Source organism: Hemiscyllium ocellatum, chromosome 22 (assembly GCF_020745735.1).
Source record: "Hemiscyllium ocellatum isolate sHemOce1 chromosome 22, sHemOce1.pat.X.cur, whole genome shotgun sequence".
Taxonomy (NCBI): Eukaryota; Metazoa; Chordata; class Chondrichthyes; order Orectolobiformes; family Hemiscylliidae; genus Hemiscyllium; species Hemiscyllium ocellatum.
Window position 1 is genome coordinate 45,304,021 of NC_083422.1, and position 18,579 is coordinate 45,322,599.

Here is an 18,579-nt window from a genome sequence, read left to right on the forward strand (position 1 = left end):
TGACAAATCAGAGAAATTGAAGTACTTTTCCTTTGACAAGATTGATGTTCCACAAGCTGTCTAGATAGACTTGAGAGAAAATTACTCCAGCTAGAAAAAGGTCAGGAATAAATGGCACCATGAAAAGACTGATTCGTCAGCAAGTATCTACGCCAGAATAGTAATTCAAAGGAGAATTACATGAGCACCTAACAGGGAAAGAAAGCAAGGCTACCAGAAAAAAAGCAGGGGAATCAGGCCAATTAAATAGCTCTGCAGAGTTGGCACAGGCTCAAAGGATCAATAAGCTTCACTTTTATGATTTGGCTTTGTGACTGATTTTAAATGATTCTTTGAATGCTGCAAACCATATTCCAATAATATTGAATCTGCTTCCATTAGATTAAATCTCAGAAGTAAAGTAGATGTACTTAGAAGAATTTTTTCCAGGCATAATTATATAGTTACGGGGAATAACTGCATACTTTCCAACAAACAGTCAACATTGAGCTGAAAAGCCTGTCTGTGCTGGGCATTTTATGATCACTAACTTTGTTTTAGCCATTATTTTAATTTAATTACATACGCATCAGTTCCTCCGCGTCTCCATTCGGATTCTCTTTCTATAATACGGGAATCCCTCCAACCATCTCGTTCAGAGTCTCTGTCACTCCAGCGCTGAGATTCCTGACAAAAGAGAAATAAAATCAAATATATAACTACTGCACCCACAAATTCTGGCTTCTTCTTTCAAAACTTCATTGATTACTTAGTAATTAGTTGACTCTTAGGTAATTAGAGATGGAGAACAAATGAAGGCCTAGCCAGTGTTGTCCACATCCTATGATTTAAAACAAAAATTGCATCCATGTTAAATTGAAAAAAAAAGCAATACTTCAACAGAACAAATCTTGTTGTGTGCAAACATTATCTTAAAGTAAATTCAAAATTGACTGCAGGCGACTGCAATAACATGATTTTTAAATTTAGAGTTTGTCCACTAAAGACCCTAGATCAATGACTAATGTAGCAAAGCTCCCACTAGTTAGGAAAAGGGAAAAAAAATCATACTTTCAAATAACTGAGCTTGCAATAGATTGGAATGCATAAAAGCAAATCTTTGAACAGCACGAACAATTCATCTGAAATCATCTAACAAGGTAAAAAAATGGCAGCATTACAAATGATTACAAGAAAAGAGAAATCTTAAACATCAACTACTTTTCTAGTCTTTCTTGATCTTTAAATGAATAATACAGCATAAACAAGCCACTTCACGCAGTAAACACATCTCTCACAAACAAACTTTAGATTTGTGATGTCCCTAAAAATAATCTGCATTTCTGACAACTGGCCAAGCAGCAAGGTATTTGCTATGGCTCACGAGATTAACTTAGTTCTTTAGCTCAAATTACAGTTTTCTGTTAGCTATCGAAATGGTTTATTATTATCATGCTACTAGACCTCTTGCCTCCCTTCAAATGGATTACAGCACGCAAGTTTCACATTGACAATATTCTTTACTGAAAACTGGAGATGGTGACAAAAGCCCACGATGCAGCATTTAATTCTACCAGAGATGGGACAATGAAAGTAACCTTTTCACTTCCTGCGTGAGAAGTTTTAACTTCTCACTCAAAACAGTACATCTCATCAAACCCACACATTTCAGGCAACGCTCTGGATCCCTTCTGGCTGAATTGAGCAATTGAATACCTTGCTTTCATGCAGTGATCTATCGTGAATGTGAGGAATGCACATCCTAGATGATCAGATTTCCACTTTTGCTGTTATCCCACCAAGAGCAAATCACGATTATCAAGAAATTCTGTTATGCTTCAAATAGCTAAAAAGCATAGAACAAATACAAAGTTAACAATAAAGAGATTTTAATACCTTCCGGCGAAACTGATCTTCAGCATATTTCCTTTCTTCCTCTTTACGCCGTTCGCGTTCTTCAATTTCCATTTCTCGCTGGCGGCGTTTCCTTTCGGTTTCCTCCAATTTTCTTAGCTTTTCTTGGTATTCACGCTCTTCTGCTTCTCGTTTTTCACGTTCACAACGTTCCTTCTCTTCACGCTCTATTAAGGAATGCCAAAAATGAGAACCTTTCTTTGCAGTAGTTCATTTATTCATATGGTTGTGAAAATATATAACAACTAACCCTTCTTAAGTTTTTCTTCTTCCAATCTCTGAGCTTCTTCCTCTTTTTGGATGTAGTAGAGCCTGCGTCTTTCCTCTTTACGTTGTTTTTTACGCTCTTCTAAACGCATCTTTCGTTCTTCATTCAGCCGGTCTTGGAAGTTCTTTAGTTTCTCCTTTTCTCAGAATAAAACAGAATGCAACTTAAATACCACCTTTTACCTAGTTCTGCTATATTCAAGTAACAAAATAGCCTGCCAAGATGAAAAAATGCTTCAAAATCAGATGATTTCTTGGATTACATGGCCAAAAACATAAGTCAAGCTACAATATTATTAACAAGTTATTTAATAAATTGCAGACCTCATAGACAGTGCGACGTGAAGCCATAAGCTTGGTGAGGAACTGGTCTTGATCCTCCATCATTCTTGACATTCGATTTTTATGCTCCAGTGCTTTCTCACGCTCCACCTTCATACTGGTTATCTGCAAACAGAAGAACTTTACAATCAGTTACAGGCAAACATGTAATTTGCTAAACCAGAGAAAAACTTGAGCTACAACACAGAAGAATACAAAGAGCAATGTGTCTAAAAATGTGCGCTGAAGCAAAAAACAAAAAGAATATCTGAAAAGCATATTACATCACAAATTACATCACTCACCCTTTCTTCCTCTTGAAGTTCCCACAATTCCATATCTTTTATTCGCTGTTCCTCAAATGCTTTTTTGAGTAAAGGTATTTCTTCTAATCGCTTGGCTCTTTCATAAAAGTCAATCTGCAAAAAAATACCAAAGTTGGTCAGGAGAGTTACCAATAGCTTTAAAATCTGTCACAAATATCAAAGAAATTGGGAAGAGTTTTAAATCTTGGGTTAACAAACACAGTGTGACAACATCAAGGGCTACAGTTATCAGCTCTTCAAATTTAGAGTAGCAGCAATATTCTGCAATAGTTAGATTTACAGCACAAAACAAAGCTTCAGCCCACTGAGTCTGAAAAAACAGGCACCTAACCATTCTAATCTCACCGGCCTATAGACTTGTATGCCTTGGCAATACAAGTGCTTAAAATTACTTAAATGTTATGAGACTTTCTGCTTCTAAAAGGCAGTAATTTCCAGATTCCCATCATCCCGGGGGCAGCGTGGTGGCTCAGTGGTTAGCATTGCTGCCTCACATTCTCAATGCCTCAAAAATATGCATAGTTTAACAACATAGAGTCATAGAGATGTACAGCATGGAAACAGACCCTTCGGTCCAATCCGTCCATGCCGACCAGATATCCCAGCCCAATCCAGTCTCACCTGCCAGCATCCAGCCCATATCCCTCCAAATCCTTCCTATTCATATACCCATCCAAACGCCTCTAAAATGTTGCAATTCTAACAGCCTCCACCACATCCTCTGGCAGCTCATTCCATACACGTACCACCCTCTGCGTGAAAACGTTGCCCCTTAGGTGTCTTTTATATCTTTCCCCTCTCACCCTGAACCTATGCCCTTCTAGTTCTGGACTCCCCGATCCCAGGGAAAAGACTTTGTCTATTTATCCTGTCCATGCCCCTCAATTTTGTAAACCTCTAAAGGTCATCCCTCAGCCTCTGACGCTCCAGGGAAAATAGCCCCAGCCTCTCCCTGCAGCTCAGATCCTCCAACTCTGGCAACATCCTTGTAAATCTTTTCTGAACTCTTTCAAGTTTCACAACATCTCTCCGATAGGAAGGAGACCAGAATTGTACGCAATATTCCAACAGTGACCTAACCAATGTCCTGTACATCCGCAACATGACCTCCCAACTCCCTCTGACCAATAAAGGAAAGCATACCAAATGACTTTTTCACTATCCTATCTATCTACGACTCCACTTTCAAGGAGCTATGAACTTGCACTCCAAGGTCTCTTTGTTCAGCAACACTCCCTAGGACCTTACCATTAAGTGTATAAGTCCTGCTAAGATTTGCTTTCCCAAAATGCAGCACCTCGCATTTATCGGAATTAAAATCCATCTGCCACTTCTCAGCCCATTGGCCCATCTGGTCCAGATCCTGTTGTAATGTGAGGTAACCCTCTTCACTGTCCACTACACCTCCAATTTTGGTGTCATCTGCAAACTTACTAACAGTACCTCTTATGCTTGCATCCAAATCATTTATTAAATGACAAAAAGTAGAGGGTCCAGTACCGATCCTTGTGGCACTCTACTGGTCACAGGCCTCCAGTCTGAAAAACATCCCTCCACCACCACCCTCTATCTTCTACCTTTGAGCCAGTTCTGTATCCAAAGGCTAGTTCTCCTTGTATTCCATGAAATCTAACCTTGCTAATCAGTCTCCCATGGGGAACCTTGTCGAACGCCTTACTGAAGTCCATAAAGCATATTACTTTGAAATATTATTAATCTGTATTTTCCATTTCTTTACCAGCTGGCCATTCTTGACAGGCTGGAAGGACACTGGCCATTTGCCAACAGTGCTTAAAATAGTCACTTGTTACCATACTTTGCCCCACCTTCCGAAATAGGAAAACACTTAGCTTGAACTCTGTGCTCTATTACAATTTGGTAATTAACACATGGACAGTTGCAGATACATTACTTTATCACTTCATACTGCAATGTGAAGCACCACCCTCAATCACTGAAAGAAACTTTTGCTAGTATTTCTATTGTTAGGATGAAGACTAACACAGCCAGCTTGCCCTCATGATCACTTAGTCGTCTTAATTTAGCTATCACGTCAGTACCAGCACCCCTGCTCTATCTTTCCAAAGCTTTGGTACCATTTTCTTTTACTATAAAATAACTTTCACCTTTTTTTCCTGATTTTTCAGACGTTCTTGAAGTTCCTTCTTTTCTTTCTCCAACTGCTCAACCTGCTTCGCCATGATAAAATCTGGATCCAGTTCTTCAAGGTTCTGAAAAAAATCAAGGGATCACAATCAGATATGGCACACTGAAATATACTGAACAGAGTGTGTTATTGACATACAGATATTGCCTACCATACATGAAACTGAAGAAACAGACAGATGTTGGAGGAGGAAAAAAAAGGATTGAAAATTAACAAGTATGCATTGTTCGTTTCCAAATTGAACAAAGCCTTTATAGAGCAGTTAGCAATTCACATTCACTTCCTGGATTGAAGAAATGCCACTGAATAGCACGGCTATCTAATAAAAGGACTTAAAATAGTTAAAGACTTTGACGGAGTAGATAAGTGTTTTAACTTGGTGAAAAACAAAACTAGATGCTATTAATACAATTGAATTAAGAAATCAATTGGGGAATTCTGAAGAAACTTTTTACCTAATGAGAGTGTGGAACTCCTCTTTGCAGGGGATAATTGAGGTGAACAGATTATTATTCTGATTGCAACACATAGAAGAACAACAGGAGGATTAATGGGCCAGAAACTGTGGCATGCAGGGTGGGGTGAATAGCCCTTTTCTCTGTGAAAATTTGTGTAATATTATTGTCCCCAAACGAAAGCATTTTATATTGGAACTAAAAGATGTTCAAACAGAAATTTACTGAACTGTATTTTACCTCAATGTCAATATCTCGAAATGCCTTAGCTCCCAGTTCAGTTTTTTTAATCTGCTCCAGACGCTCTCGCACATGTTTCCGTTTGATGTTTTCATGCTCCTGCATAAGACGCTCTTTTTCTCTCTCCTGTGCCTCTTGACGTAAACGCTCTTCTTCAGCTTTGCGAACTTTCTGAAGTTCTGCCTCTCGCAACTCCATTTCTTCTTTCTCCCGCTGAACATTCAGACTTTCCAGACGTTCCTTTCTCTCCTCAATAGTCTGGCGACGGGCAAGGATCCGCTGGTGCTCCTTTCTGGCATTTTTCAAGTAAGCACTGACAGCTTGCTGATGCTGCTCTTCCTTTTCATGCTGAGAGATTATAGAGGAAACATGGGCAAGGAAAATTCATGAATACAAAGTCCTAACAGAACTAAAATTCCTAATACTTAAATTCATAATGTCTCGCAGCTCACTCGACCGAATTGAGACAGAAAACAGGAAGGTCCTGGCTCATCTTCAGTTCACGCTGAGTTACCACATCCCAGCTAACTATCAGGACTTATTAACTAAACTGATCTAACGAGATTGAATGTCCTTTAAGTCATCAGTGAGCATATGGTATTTATAACAGCTTATTTAAAACTCTGCAAACCAAATAATGAAAATGGTCAACAATGGAATGCATCATCTACATTTAGGATGCACAAACCATTTTCATTAGTCTGGTAAACTTTGTTTCAAGGTGGAAACAAGTCAAAGTGTAGCAATACTATGTCCAAGGCTGTAAAGTTTAACATAGCAAAACAACATGCTTGTATGCTGAGACCGCTACTCCTGGCGATTTAGAATTACTGGACCTATTAGGGTACTGATTTGCAAGGTTACTTAGTCAAAACAAAACTTACAAGCAAGTGTGTTGGCTTGACAACTTGGATAGCCTTCGCTAATGCGGCAGACATTGCGGTCAACTGACTTCTGATCTGCTCTGAAGGCATTGGCTGCAAGTAAGGACCCACTGGTGAATCTTCTCGTGGAGAATAGTTGAGATCTGAGCCAAAACTTAAAGTACGAGAAGAATGATCTATGCGAACCTAGAACAAAAACAGAGTTAACAAAAACAAAACAAATTTGTCAGTCATACAGCATGGAAATAGACTCTTTAGCCCAACTCATCCATAGTGACCAGGTTTCCTAAACTGAACTAGTCCAATTCGCCTGTGTTGGACCCATAGTCTTCTAAATCTTTCTGGTCATGTACCTGCCGAAATGTCTTTCAAATGTTGTAACTTCTCCTAATGAAAATAACTGCAAATGATAATTAAAGCCACATAAAATTACATTAATCATATCTGAACCAACCATTCTAGATCCATCTATTGACTGCACTTGAAAAATATACTTTTTTGAATATATCTGACCAAAATCCAGTCTTGGCTGGAGCAGAATTAAATCAACCCAGAAGATTATGAAATTTGTTTAAAGGACAATTTTACTAGAAATTACTGCACTCAAAATTGCATGGAACTTTTACAGAAGCTCTTCCAATCTCCAGCTGTGCCTTCCAGCATGAAAGTCAGCAAAATACATGTAAAAACAGCATGGATAACTACAAGTTACAGGACAGTCAGACAGAGTTATTTTCCAATACACATGTTGACAACTTCCTCTTGGAATTACAAGTTGTCTACAAGTACTCGTTCAGGATTTGCGAAATTACTCAGATACAAGTTAGATCTTTAATCTTACATTAGAGAGAATGAACTACATTGCAACAGACCTCCACAAATTTCTGGTCAAGTTTATTGTGTTATCAGCAGTGTAAACTCCCTCAAAAATGTGTCCAGAACTTCCGTCAAGTCTCTCAAAGGACTAATTTTAGCTAATTACGTGATGAGAAATACCTGCTTCTAATGCAACACAACATAAGATTTGATTTCTTAAACTTCACTCCAATAATTAAGCTCAGTATTTGAAATCCAACAGAACTCTAACACCACTGCACAGGTCAATATGTGATTGTTGGCATTACCTGCAAATCACAGTGTCTGGCAGCATCAACGATGGCACGCTCCAATTGAAAGGCATCAACAAAAGGAACCAAGGAAGCCAAACGAGTAAATTCTATGCTTTGATAAATCTGAGCTACCTGTGGAAATAAAAATGGTACTTTATCAATCAGGATTGAATCAAAAAAGCTTGCATGTTTTCCAAAGAAACTGTGTAGGTTTATGGCTATGTAATTAAGGCTGATGTATTAATTTTGTGCTTCAAATCAAATCTAATTGAGATCTATTGAACTAGGCTAAAACACATTTACACCAATGCCATTACAAGCTGCCTTCATCCTCAAAAAGGTAGGCAGAAAAAATCTGAAATGTTGTTGGAATAATTTTAGGATGCAAGTTTGATCACTTGCATAATTGGTTAGCACTGCTGCTTCAGAGAAAACATCAAAAAGGAAGAACCAGAACTTTCTAACACTTCTACACCAATACACTTCAAGAAATCATTCGCCTCTATACCATGGTTACAATTTGCAGCATCTACAAGAGGCATGTTACACAACTCCAAATCACTTTCTAGACTCCAATCTCTTGACTGCAAAGACAACAGCAGTAAATGCATGGGAAGACCATGCTTCCAAGTTCCCATTAAACAAGACTCTCTTGATTAGGAAATGTACATCTGTTTCTTCACCACTGAACCAAATTCAAGAACTCCCTAGCTATCACCACCATGGAAGCACATATATCAAGATCAGGGACGCTTCAGTCCAGTGTTGTTGTCACTGTGTTAGGAATCCACAAGTACAGGCTGCTGTTCTAGTGACATGGATTCTAATTCCATGACTGCAGATGGCAGATTATACAACAAAAAAATTCTGGAGTGGAAGTGCTCATCACATTTCATGAGTGATAAGAAAATATTTCAACTCTTTGAAGGCATTGTAGTCAGCGTTTTGGTACGGTTTACAAGTTGATCATGAAACAAAATACAGGATAAGTATCAAATTTAATTGTGAATTTCTAAATGACAACAGCTGAAATTTTATCCCCTGGATGTGACTCTTGGAAACTGCAATATTCTAAAACAGAACATCTAATTGCTTGGCTTTCCTGAACAGGACAGAATTGGTGCAACATTAAAATGCATGCAGGGTTCTCAAGTGAGAGGCTTAAGGCAAAATGGAGCAAAAATACTCTGCTGTCCAAAATATAACAAGAGTAACCTTTTCTAAAATGACAGCAAGATATCACCACATATTAGATTATATCTGAACTTGAAATCTTCGTACTAAGTTTCCTAATGTAAAAGGGAGTGATTTTTCTCAACTGTTCCATGAAAATATGTACACACCTGTTGAAGGAGCCGAAGGATAGTATTATTCTGCAAATGAGGCACGTAATGCTGGAGATCAGGTTCTTTCTCTGACTGGTCTCGGACCCAGTCAAGGACCTTGAGTAGAAGAGAAAGACAAAAGATATGGTTTACATCATGTAGACCTGAGTATTTATCTAAAAGAGTGTATTTAATTTGACTGTTATGCAGGATAGTGATTAAAGCAGAAAAACATGATTTAATGCAAATGCAGAAATGAAGACCTGATCAATTTTTAACATACTAAATCAAAGAAATTTCTGAATGCCAATTTTTTAAAAACAAACAAAACATGCTGTCATGATATTGGGAAAATTACTGGCTAGGCCAGTATTTATTGGCTACCTCTAATTAGTTGCAAAAAAGTGGTAGTGGGAAGCAATCCGTTTAGTACAGATATACCAACAATGCTGCTACAAAGCAAGTTCCAGGGTTTTGACCCAGTGACAGTGAGAGAATGCTGACTGGGTCCCAAGTCAGAATTGTATGCAACTTGGAGGGTAACTTGCTTGGTGCTCCTATGTATCAACTGTCTCTGTCTAAGTGAAAGAGATCGAAGGTTTGAAGGAGGCTGTTGATAGAACTTTGGGAAGCTGCTATGAATGATGATGGCTGGGAGGAGATAGGCAGCAGTCATGAAGGTTGCTTTGTTGTGGATGACTTCAAGCCCCTTGATTATTGTTGGAGCTGCATTCATTCAGGCAAGTGACCAGAATTGCATCTCCTTACTTGTGCCTTTTAGACGAAGGATAGGCTCCCAGGAGACAGAAGAGTTACCCGTCAGAGTTCCGATCCTCTGATCTACTCTTGTAACCACAAGATTTATATATCTGGTCCAGTTCAATTTTTTCAATAGGATGAGGAGAATTCAGATATAGTACAGAGCTAGAGTTAACAGTGAGCACCCTACCCCCACCTGGATATATTTGGTAATGTTAATACCATGTATAAACATATGTAACTATAAAATTACACCCTCAACAAATAATAATTAAATATAATAATACAAAATAGCAAGGGAAAACAACCCCGCTCCTAGAGGCAGAGGTAAAATAGAATAAGGTAACCACCTCCCCCCCCACCAACATGAACTAAACCCCCCGGCTATAATAAATATATATATTATACACACAATAATTAAAAAAAACAGCTCGGGGGGGGGGGGGGGGGGGGGGGGGGGGAAAGAGAGAAAATCGTTAAATCGACAACAAATAAATAAATCCCTCTCCCCACTCCCCAAGATAATATTAGACAGCAAGGTAAGAAGAAAAGAAAAAGGGGGGGGGGATATAAACCGGAGTGGGGGGAAAGGCAAACCAACATCCATTGTCTCTTACAATTTATCTAAGAGAGTCCAAAAATTCCTTAGCCTTTTCTGGCGATCCGAAGTTATACCCGGATCCTTCATGGTTAAAGCGTAGCGTCGCTGGGTAGCATAAGGAGTACTGAATATTTGAGTCCCTTAAACACTTTTTCGCCTCATCGAATGCCTTCCTCTTTCGGACCAGAGCTGGGGAAAAGTCCTGGAATAACATGATCTTGGATCCTTTATAGATCATGGCTTGGGAATCTTTTCCATGATTTCTAGAGGCTTCTAGGAGTATCTGCGTCTCCCTATAGCTCTGCAGCCGGAACAGGCCCGGGCGAGGGCTCTGGGTCGGGCCGGGCCCGCATATTGCAGGCCCATTCCACCCTTACCTGGCCTGATCCAGCCTCCACATTTAAAAGTTGTGACAGCCACTGGTCGAGGAACGCTGTAAGCTGGCCTTCCTCTTCCCGTTCGGGAAGGCCCAGCAAACGAATATTTTCTCGGCGACCTTGATTATCGAGGTCATCAATATGATTCTCTAAGGTCCGGACTCGCTGTTTGAGAGTCCGGACCCGATCCACAACCGATTGCGCTGTAGTTTCGGAGGTTGCGGCCTTTAGCTCCGCCCCTCCGACTCGGCGCTTGATTTCTTTAATGTCTCAGTCGTACTTTTACAGCGCGGCCGAGAGTGAGTCCCATCGATTTCAGGATTCTTCAATGAAAGCGTCGATCTTCGCATTCAGCTTGGAGATGATTTCCATAAGGCTTGCCACTGTAGGCAAGTCCCCCGGGGTGGCTGTGGACGCCTCTGCTGCAGCTGGAGATGATGGGGGAGGGGTTCCTGCTTGCTGAGAGCTGAGGGCTCTCTTCCCTTCAGTCATTTTTACTAAAGATTAGATTTTTTAAATTTAATACTAGACAACTAATTACATTAAATAAAAGCTATTTTAAATGATTTGGTGAGTGTGGTGGGGGTGGGTGAACCACTTTGCCCAAGTCTTGGAGGAGCACTGTAGACTCAGATTTGCTGGGTCGCCGCCATCTTGGATCCCCAGAAGCCAAAATGTTAATCGGGTCTTGATGCATTTTGAAATGGACAACATCAGTGTTTAAGGAGTGAGAATAGTGCTGAACATTGATGCTTGCCCACCCCCACCTCTGGCCTTTTAATGGAAGGACAAACAATGAAGACGACCATGAAAATGTCAAGTACGATCACTAACCTAAGGAGGTGCTATAGCAATTATCTTGGATTGACCTGAAACCTCTAATATCTGCTACCATCTTCCTTAGTGCTGGTATCACTCCAAAGAGTACAGCGCTCCCCACGCCATCCTCAACTCCAATGGTCATTGACTTCAGTTGTGAGAATCCCTTGATTACATACTCAAAGCTGCCTTAACGTTAAGGTCAATCATACTCACCTCTAGACTTCAACTCTTTTGTCCTGTTTAAAGAATCTTACCATTTTGCAATATAGGAAATAAACTTAACGTACTTACCTAAAATGTACGGAGGGGACTGGCAGTTATGGTTACATAATAAGACCATCTGCTAATTAACCTCCAATTTTGCTCTCGCACATTAGAAATATCATTGATCTCACAAGAACAAAGAGCATGACAATGAGAAGGTGCTGAAAGCAATATTACAGCAAATTGCAGTACAAAACCAGGAAGACAGGATTTGGCTGGTCAGTCCTTCAAATATTCGGTTAAACATTTTATGAAAATCATAGCCTAATATAGGAAAATGGACTTAGAGTATGTTCTCCGATAGGGTGTGCATGTTGCTGGGAAAGCACAGCATCCGAGCAGCAAGAGAATCAACATTTCGGGTATATGCCCTTCTTAACTTCATTACATTCTTCGATATCCTTGTCAAACACATATTGACTGCCATTTTGAAAATGATAATCAACTCAAAGTAAGAATGCTTTTCAATTTTCACCCCTAAATTTCAACTTCACACCTCACGCTGAATTCATCCTAGGTAGTTTATTTCCATCCACCGTATAGCATTTCTTTAACCATGCAACTTTGCTTAGAGGAGCTCAAATTTTCAAAATCTTAGGATAGTTTTTAAATTGGATTGTAACATAAATAATTCATTTTGTACAGTCAACTGATCACTTCTAAACAGTTCAGAATGTCAAAACTAAATGTTATTTGTTACCTTACTAACACGTCCACAAAGTTTGAGCGGGTGGAATTCCACTTCCAACCAATTATATACACCCTTCACTTCAGGTGCAGCATACTGCATCACATTGAAGCGAACCTTTGTAAAAAGAAAAGTTGGTTCAGAATGAAGGCTGAATGAACAGTTAAACAACTTACTCTCAAAGTCAATTAACAAAAGAATAATTGGCAGAATGTGCAATTGTGCTCCTATCAAAGTTGAACATTCTCACAATTGCACTTTACTGTACCACATGCCACAAACCCTGAAGGATCCCAATATACCAAGAAGATATCACCTGCATAACTGTGCCTTGTTTTGATTTTGATTCAGTCACACAATTATTAGTAGTCTCAAAAAGAATATCAAATCCTACGATTTTTCAACAGATTTCTGCTCAGTACAGGACCATCAGTGCCTGAATATTCCTTAATTACACTTCATCCTAAATTTAAAATTGGATTAAGCAAAACTGATCATCAGGATTGTGGTCAAATAAAAACAAGGTGATGGTTTTATGCTGTTGAAAAAAGGTGGTATGGGGAGCAAATGGAACAAATTTAAAGGTCAGAGGGCAAGGCAGAGTAGAAACCACAGGTATTTACCATATATCAAAAGGGGAAGGTAATAGCTGCAAAGCGACACAGGCTCAGAGTTGTTGTAAATGGAAGAACAAAAGACAGCTCTGCTGTCTCTGTTAAGAAGTGAGGCAGGACAATAAAGTGATTAACAGAATCGACGGTCTGAGTTTGTCCAACAAACATCAGTTGCTGTTCCTCACTGGACTGGAGCAACAGACCCAGAACAGAAATGTAAGTAAAGTGGCATATTTAAATGGCCAGCAACATTCTCAATTCCAAACTAAGTTATATTGGACTCAAGATGTTAACCATTTCCCTTTCGCAATTCACAGATGCTGCTCAACATGCTAAGTTTTTATTTTAGATTGCCAGCATCTGCAGTAACTTGATTTGTGTTTTGGTGGTCAACAAATACTTGATAAAAATTGATGGGGGAGACCACCTTGCATCTCCATTGCAGCACATCAGAAAATGTTTTGCAATCTAAAAAGAATCTAAATGAGCAACAGTTAAAATAAAATACATCTGCAAGTTATAATTCAACCCTGGAAAGTAAATTTATTAACTATTACTTACTTCATTGGGAACCTCACCACTTGAAGTTTAATATAGCTTGCTCACTTCAACTTACTAACAGTTCAAATTCTGTATCTGAATCACCTTGTCTGAAGGAGACTGGCAGCAGTAGTACACTTGAATCAGCCAAGCTGCTAATTAACCTTCAACTCTTATTCTGGCACATAAAAAATCTCTCAAATCTCAATAAGGCTGAGAATGAGATAATGAAGTGTGCTTTATTAGTGGCAAATCTGTCCATTAGTACTTTTTCAGCACAAGTGAAAATGCTTCTTCAAAAAGAAAAGGATGTGAATTTCTACCATTACATGTCTTTTTTGATGCTTTCCAATTCCCAATCCCTTACCTTAATTACTAAAACAAACTTCATTCCTATATTAAAATTATACTGTGGAATGGCATTGTAAATGTTATTTTTTACTGGATCAGTAATACATAGAATGCAAGTTTAAATCGTTTCAAAGTGATTATTAGGATTTAATTTCTGTCAAAAAGACCTGAAGTGCTGATGAAAAGATACAGGATAGTTCCAAAACCAAAAATGCTTCACCGAATTCCTTTCAGGAGGAATCCTATATTTTTTACTTCATCCAGCCTATCATATATGCCTCACCAATGCAATCATAAATGCTGGCCCTGCCAGTGGCATATCCTGAAAAAGGAATTACAAAATTAAAGCTTGCTCCAGTGGGATACAAACTTGGGCATGCTAAAAATCATACCATGTCATTAATCAAACTTTGTCGAGTTGGAGGTGCCTGTAAGCCCAACAGCGTAGCTAATCGTCTGTGCTTCTCAACAATAATACCGTCCATGTCGAGCAATCGGGCAATGTCTGTCCTTTCGGGCGTAATCGGAATTGATAGAGTAGCTAAAAGGACTCTGGTAGACATCCTGTAAAGACAGCAAATCAAAATGTTACAGGATACTAAAAAATTTGTTGCAACAAAGAAATGATGCATCCAAGATGAGCATTGATTAACTGCTAACAATAGTTTCAAAAGAGAAAAAAAAGATTTCACTACAAATTTGATGTCTGGGGAAACTGATTGTGAAATGCTTCATCTTATGTTATGTATATGAGCAACACACTTAACATCCTAAGAACAGAGTTGACTTTGGGTGTACTTAATGCAATAACCGATGATTTTGGACAGGCAAGCCTTTGGAAAGTAAACAGCAAATTGATTAGACAGTTATAAATGAAGAAATCAAATCTCACTCGTAAGCACAAGTCAAATTGGAAACGGTTTACTTTTAGACCTGCTATTACAATCCAAATTAGACATAAATTCCCAACATTATATCCATTACCACAATTAAAGGCATTCTAGCCTGCAGCTGTATGGTTTGCTGAAGCTCAAGAATCTTTCGAGAGAGGATTTTAGGCAATAATTAATGCCCAATTTTTTGTAAAATGTTTTACAGTTTACTTTCTTCTCCCCAAAAGGAAAAAAAACTGTGACATTTCAATATTCTCATCTTTTTTAGATTATTGTGATGAAGCTTAAAATAAAAGGAATGGTATTTTGTGATTAAACACTATGACAGCCCTCCCGATTTGTTTGATTTCGGATTGTAATAGTAGGCGGTTTTCATCAACAGCCCCTATTCGGTAGATAATGATTCTGTTTTCCCTGGATCCATCTTTTATTCCATTCCTTGCTCCATTACCGTCTCCTTTTGCCTTTTAATGCCTCCCATCTTATCAAAGACTTTCACTTTAAGTTTCAACTCCTTCCACTCATCTAAAACATATAATACCTTAATGATTTTTTAATTTTGACAGTGATAACTGACCTGAAGCATTAACTTACAGGGTGACATGGACTTTCAGCCTCTCTTTTACTTTCAATTTCCAGCTTCTACAATATTTTGTGGCGTGAAGGCCAATTTTCTGCAATTATATTGATATAATTCTGCCTTCAAAACCCTAAAACAGGGAGCCTCATCTGTGACAGCAACCCACTTAAAATCATTGTGCTCAATCTAGACTCAGTCACTGTATCATTCATCGCATTCAAACAATGAGAAGACCTACAAACAGACCTTGAGGTTGGCTTTATACCCTTATGGGAAATTTGGGATCCCTTACCTACCATTCAATGCATGTAGATAATAGTGCATCAACCACACTTCACAATCTAATTTTTGTACTGCTTCCACCTTTCAGTATGTCGTTTTTCTCCCCAATATTTATTTATAATCTACAGCACTTGTGTTTATCACTAGCTATGCATTTAAGTATTTCTCTACCTCTGCATCTCCTCTGGAGAAAGATTTTTTCTCATCTCTCTGGACAAATGGTATAGTCGGTGAAGAGTAGATGCATGAAACAGAGCATTTCCTGATTTCCAGAAAACTGTGGAAACTTTATTATAGTAGTTAGCCATTAGCTGGGGTTTGGGGGGCTTCTTGGACAAAGAAAATAGCCCATGAATGTCTTCTACAGCCTTGAAAGCTTCCTATTAAAAAAAAACAAACATACTTCATAAACAAAACATTATACCAGAATCCTCAACAATCCAGAGATTTATGAAAAGTTTTAACTCCACATAGTTGAATATTTATTAACAAGTTGCTTGACAGTTACAAAAAAAGTTAAATATTCACTTAGGGAGAGATGATTCCAGTACACACCTCCATCATCAAGACACTTACTTAATCGTGACGCGGGAACGAAAATTAAATCCAATGTTGCCTCAAATTTATTACTGATACATTCTGCAAACTTAGGTCAGTAATGCATAAGTGTGTACCATGGTTAATAAAGATTAATATTTGCCAGCAGTTTTTTTGCATTAATTGCTCGGCATTGAATAAACTTCATTGCAGCCGGTGTCTGCAACTTCAAACGCACTCTACAATGGCAAGCTAAGGAGGACATGCTGTGGTCAGTTGCTAACATGTGGAAATCATGAGTACTTTATTCAGATTCTAAATAAGCACATCAGTGCACAATAACTGCAACATTAACTTATTTGTAGTGCCGTACAAACCATGTGCAATACAAAATAAGGTTCTAGAATTTTGAAAACCCAGAATAAAGCAAGTTTCTAACCTTTTAACATCAGCACACAGCTATTGATCATTTTGAAAAAATGTTAAGTAAAAGAACCAAGCTCTATCAGTCAGTCAGTCATTCTGTGCATGTATCTTCACTCCTTCCATGACAGAAGCAGAAGTGCTAGAGGGAGAGCCCAGATGAAAACCTCATTCTGGATTGTTGGGTTAATTCAAGTTGATTACTTAAAACACAAGAATACAATTCTCTTCTAAACGTTTTGAGGTTCAGTCATATGTGACTATGGGAAGGATCTAATGCAAATAAAAGAACAAAGTCAACTCTGATCCAAATCAGTGCAGGTATCAGTTACAAAGGAGGTATGTCCTTTGCTACATGCTATTCAATTACCTCGAAAGTCATTTGTGTAGTGTTCATATTGTCATGCTTCATTGATGCAGTTAAGTGGGGATTGAACATACCTATCCACTTAAAAATTCTGACTCCCTTTATTATTAAAGATCCTACAAAGTAAGAATTTTGAATCCTTAATTTGTGCTGATTATACTCTGAGCAACCCCAAATTTTACAGCTATGCTTTGTGAAGCCAACTCATTATGGATGATCTGATGGTATTTAATGAAGTTCAAATATTACCTGCCAAAGTTCCATACTAATTGCACTATCAAGTTGTACAAGGCGAGTCTCCAGATGCATGGACTGGCTATCTGGATTGTTAAGGTTGATTGCTGTGCTTTGGTTGTGGTGACGCTGGATCTGTCCCAAGTGTGTACGCAGGTTGTCACATAGTTTGCGGAATTCTGCTTTTCGAGTGTACTGCAAGCAGAACTTAAAAGCTGAAAAAATAATTTGATCATATAAAAGCAATTCCAAAAACAAATTTCCAGAACCAAATGCAACAGATTACAAATTTCAGCAATAAGCAGAACAAGCTAGTAAACATTAGAATTCTGAGTTGCTCGCAGATGAGTATGGGAATAGAGACTCTTGTACATTCAATGGGATTCATCTAATTGCGGAATGTTTCAGATATTCAAGAAAAGACTGAAACGTCTCGGTCTAGAGATGTTTTTCAAGTAAAATTATTTTGTTATAAATGGAATTAGGCAGAGTCGATAAAACAAGTCTAAATTCTGCAGATAGTGAATGAGACGACATTAAAGTATAAAAGAAACATAGCACAAAGATGAGGAAAAACTTGTATAATGTTAGAGCCTGTGGAAAACAATAAAATTTTGCAATTAAAGCAGAGATGACATCACCATTAAATATTATTTTCAACAGTTAAGGGAAGGGAGGATTGAAGTCACGAGGAGAAAGAAACATGGGAGGGTCAAGCTGCAGTTGGTCATGGCACAAATTAGACAGAAAATGAAGGTCAGCGAAGAAACTCTACCTTGTTGTGCGATATCATGATAAAGGCGCTCCACTTTAGAGTTGTTCCGTAATAAATCCAAACATTGTCTGTAGGACTCCCAAAGAAATTTAACCCATGGAGTTAGCAGCAGACGATCTGTACGATCTTGAGTGTCTTCACCACTAACAGCACTAAGCAGCACGCTGCAAATATTCAACATCAAAAAGCTTAAATACATCTTGCCACCCCAAAAGTTTTTGTACAAGAAAATCAATAACATTTGTATAGAAAAATGGCGGCAGTGTAATAGCTTAAAAACTGCAAGTGTAGATTAATACTCAAAAAACCAAATTAACTTGGATTGCAGGAGCAACTATTTTGCACATTTATAAAAAGGTCCAAACCACGAGCCAAAAACATCCTTTCCAACCAGACTTAACAAGAACTAAATACCTTTAAAGAAGCAGCACGTCAAAACATTGCAGACAATACAAAATATTACAAACAAGCAGTCTTTAATGTGA

At 38.4% G+C, this 18,579-nt stretch overlaps 1 protein-coding gene and 1 non-coding gene across 2 annotated transcripts in view; both read right to left on the reverse strand.

The window, feature by feature from the left end:
* eif3s10 (eukaryotic translation initiation factor 3, subunit 10 (theta)) overlaps positions 1–18,579 on the reverse strand; it is a 43,729-nt gene that overhangs the window by 5,443 nt on the left and 19,707 nt on the right. The window contains exons 4-18 of the mRNA XM_060842130.1: positions 18,095–18,258; positions 17,335–17,534; positions 15,930–16,138; positions 14,396–14,567; positions 12,511–12,615; positions 9,006–9,104; positions 7,678–7,794; positions 6,554–6,739; positions 5,670–6,017; positions 4,934–5,038; positions 2,787–2,900; positions 2,485–2,607; positions 2,144–2,297; positions 1,876–2,060; positions 566–666 (exon numbers count right to left, since the gene is read on the reverse strand). Of these exons, the coding sequence (XP_060698113.1) occupies positions 566–666; positions 1,876–2,060; positions 2,144–2,297; positions 2,485–2,607; positions 2,787–2,900; positions 4,934–5,038; positions 5,670–6,017; positions 6,554–6,739; positions 7,678–7,794; positions 9,006–9,104; positions 12,511–12,615; positions 14,396–14,567; positions 15,930–16,138; positions 17,335–17,534; positions 18,095–18,258 (2,382 nt within the window). The remainder of the gene's footprint in view (positions 1–565; positions 667–1,875; positions 2,061–2,143; positions 2,298–2,484; positions 2,608–2,786; positions 2,901–4,933; positions 5,039–5,669; positions 6,018–6,553; positions 6,740–7,677; positions 7,795–9,005; positions 9,105–12,510; positions 12,616–14,395; positions 14,568–15,929; positions 16,139–17,334; positions 17,535–18,094; positions 18,259–18,579) is intronic.
* Positions 13,757–13,892, reverse strand: LOC132826549 (small nucleolar RNA SNORA19). The gene has a single exon (XR_009645890.1). It is a non-coding gene; the product is annotated as a small nucleolar RNA SNORA19 (small nucleolar RNA).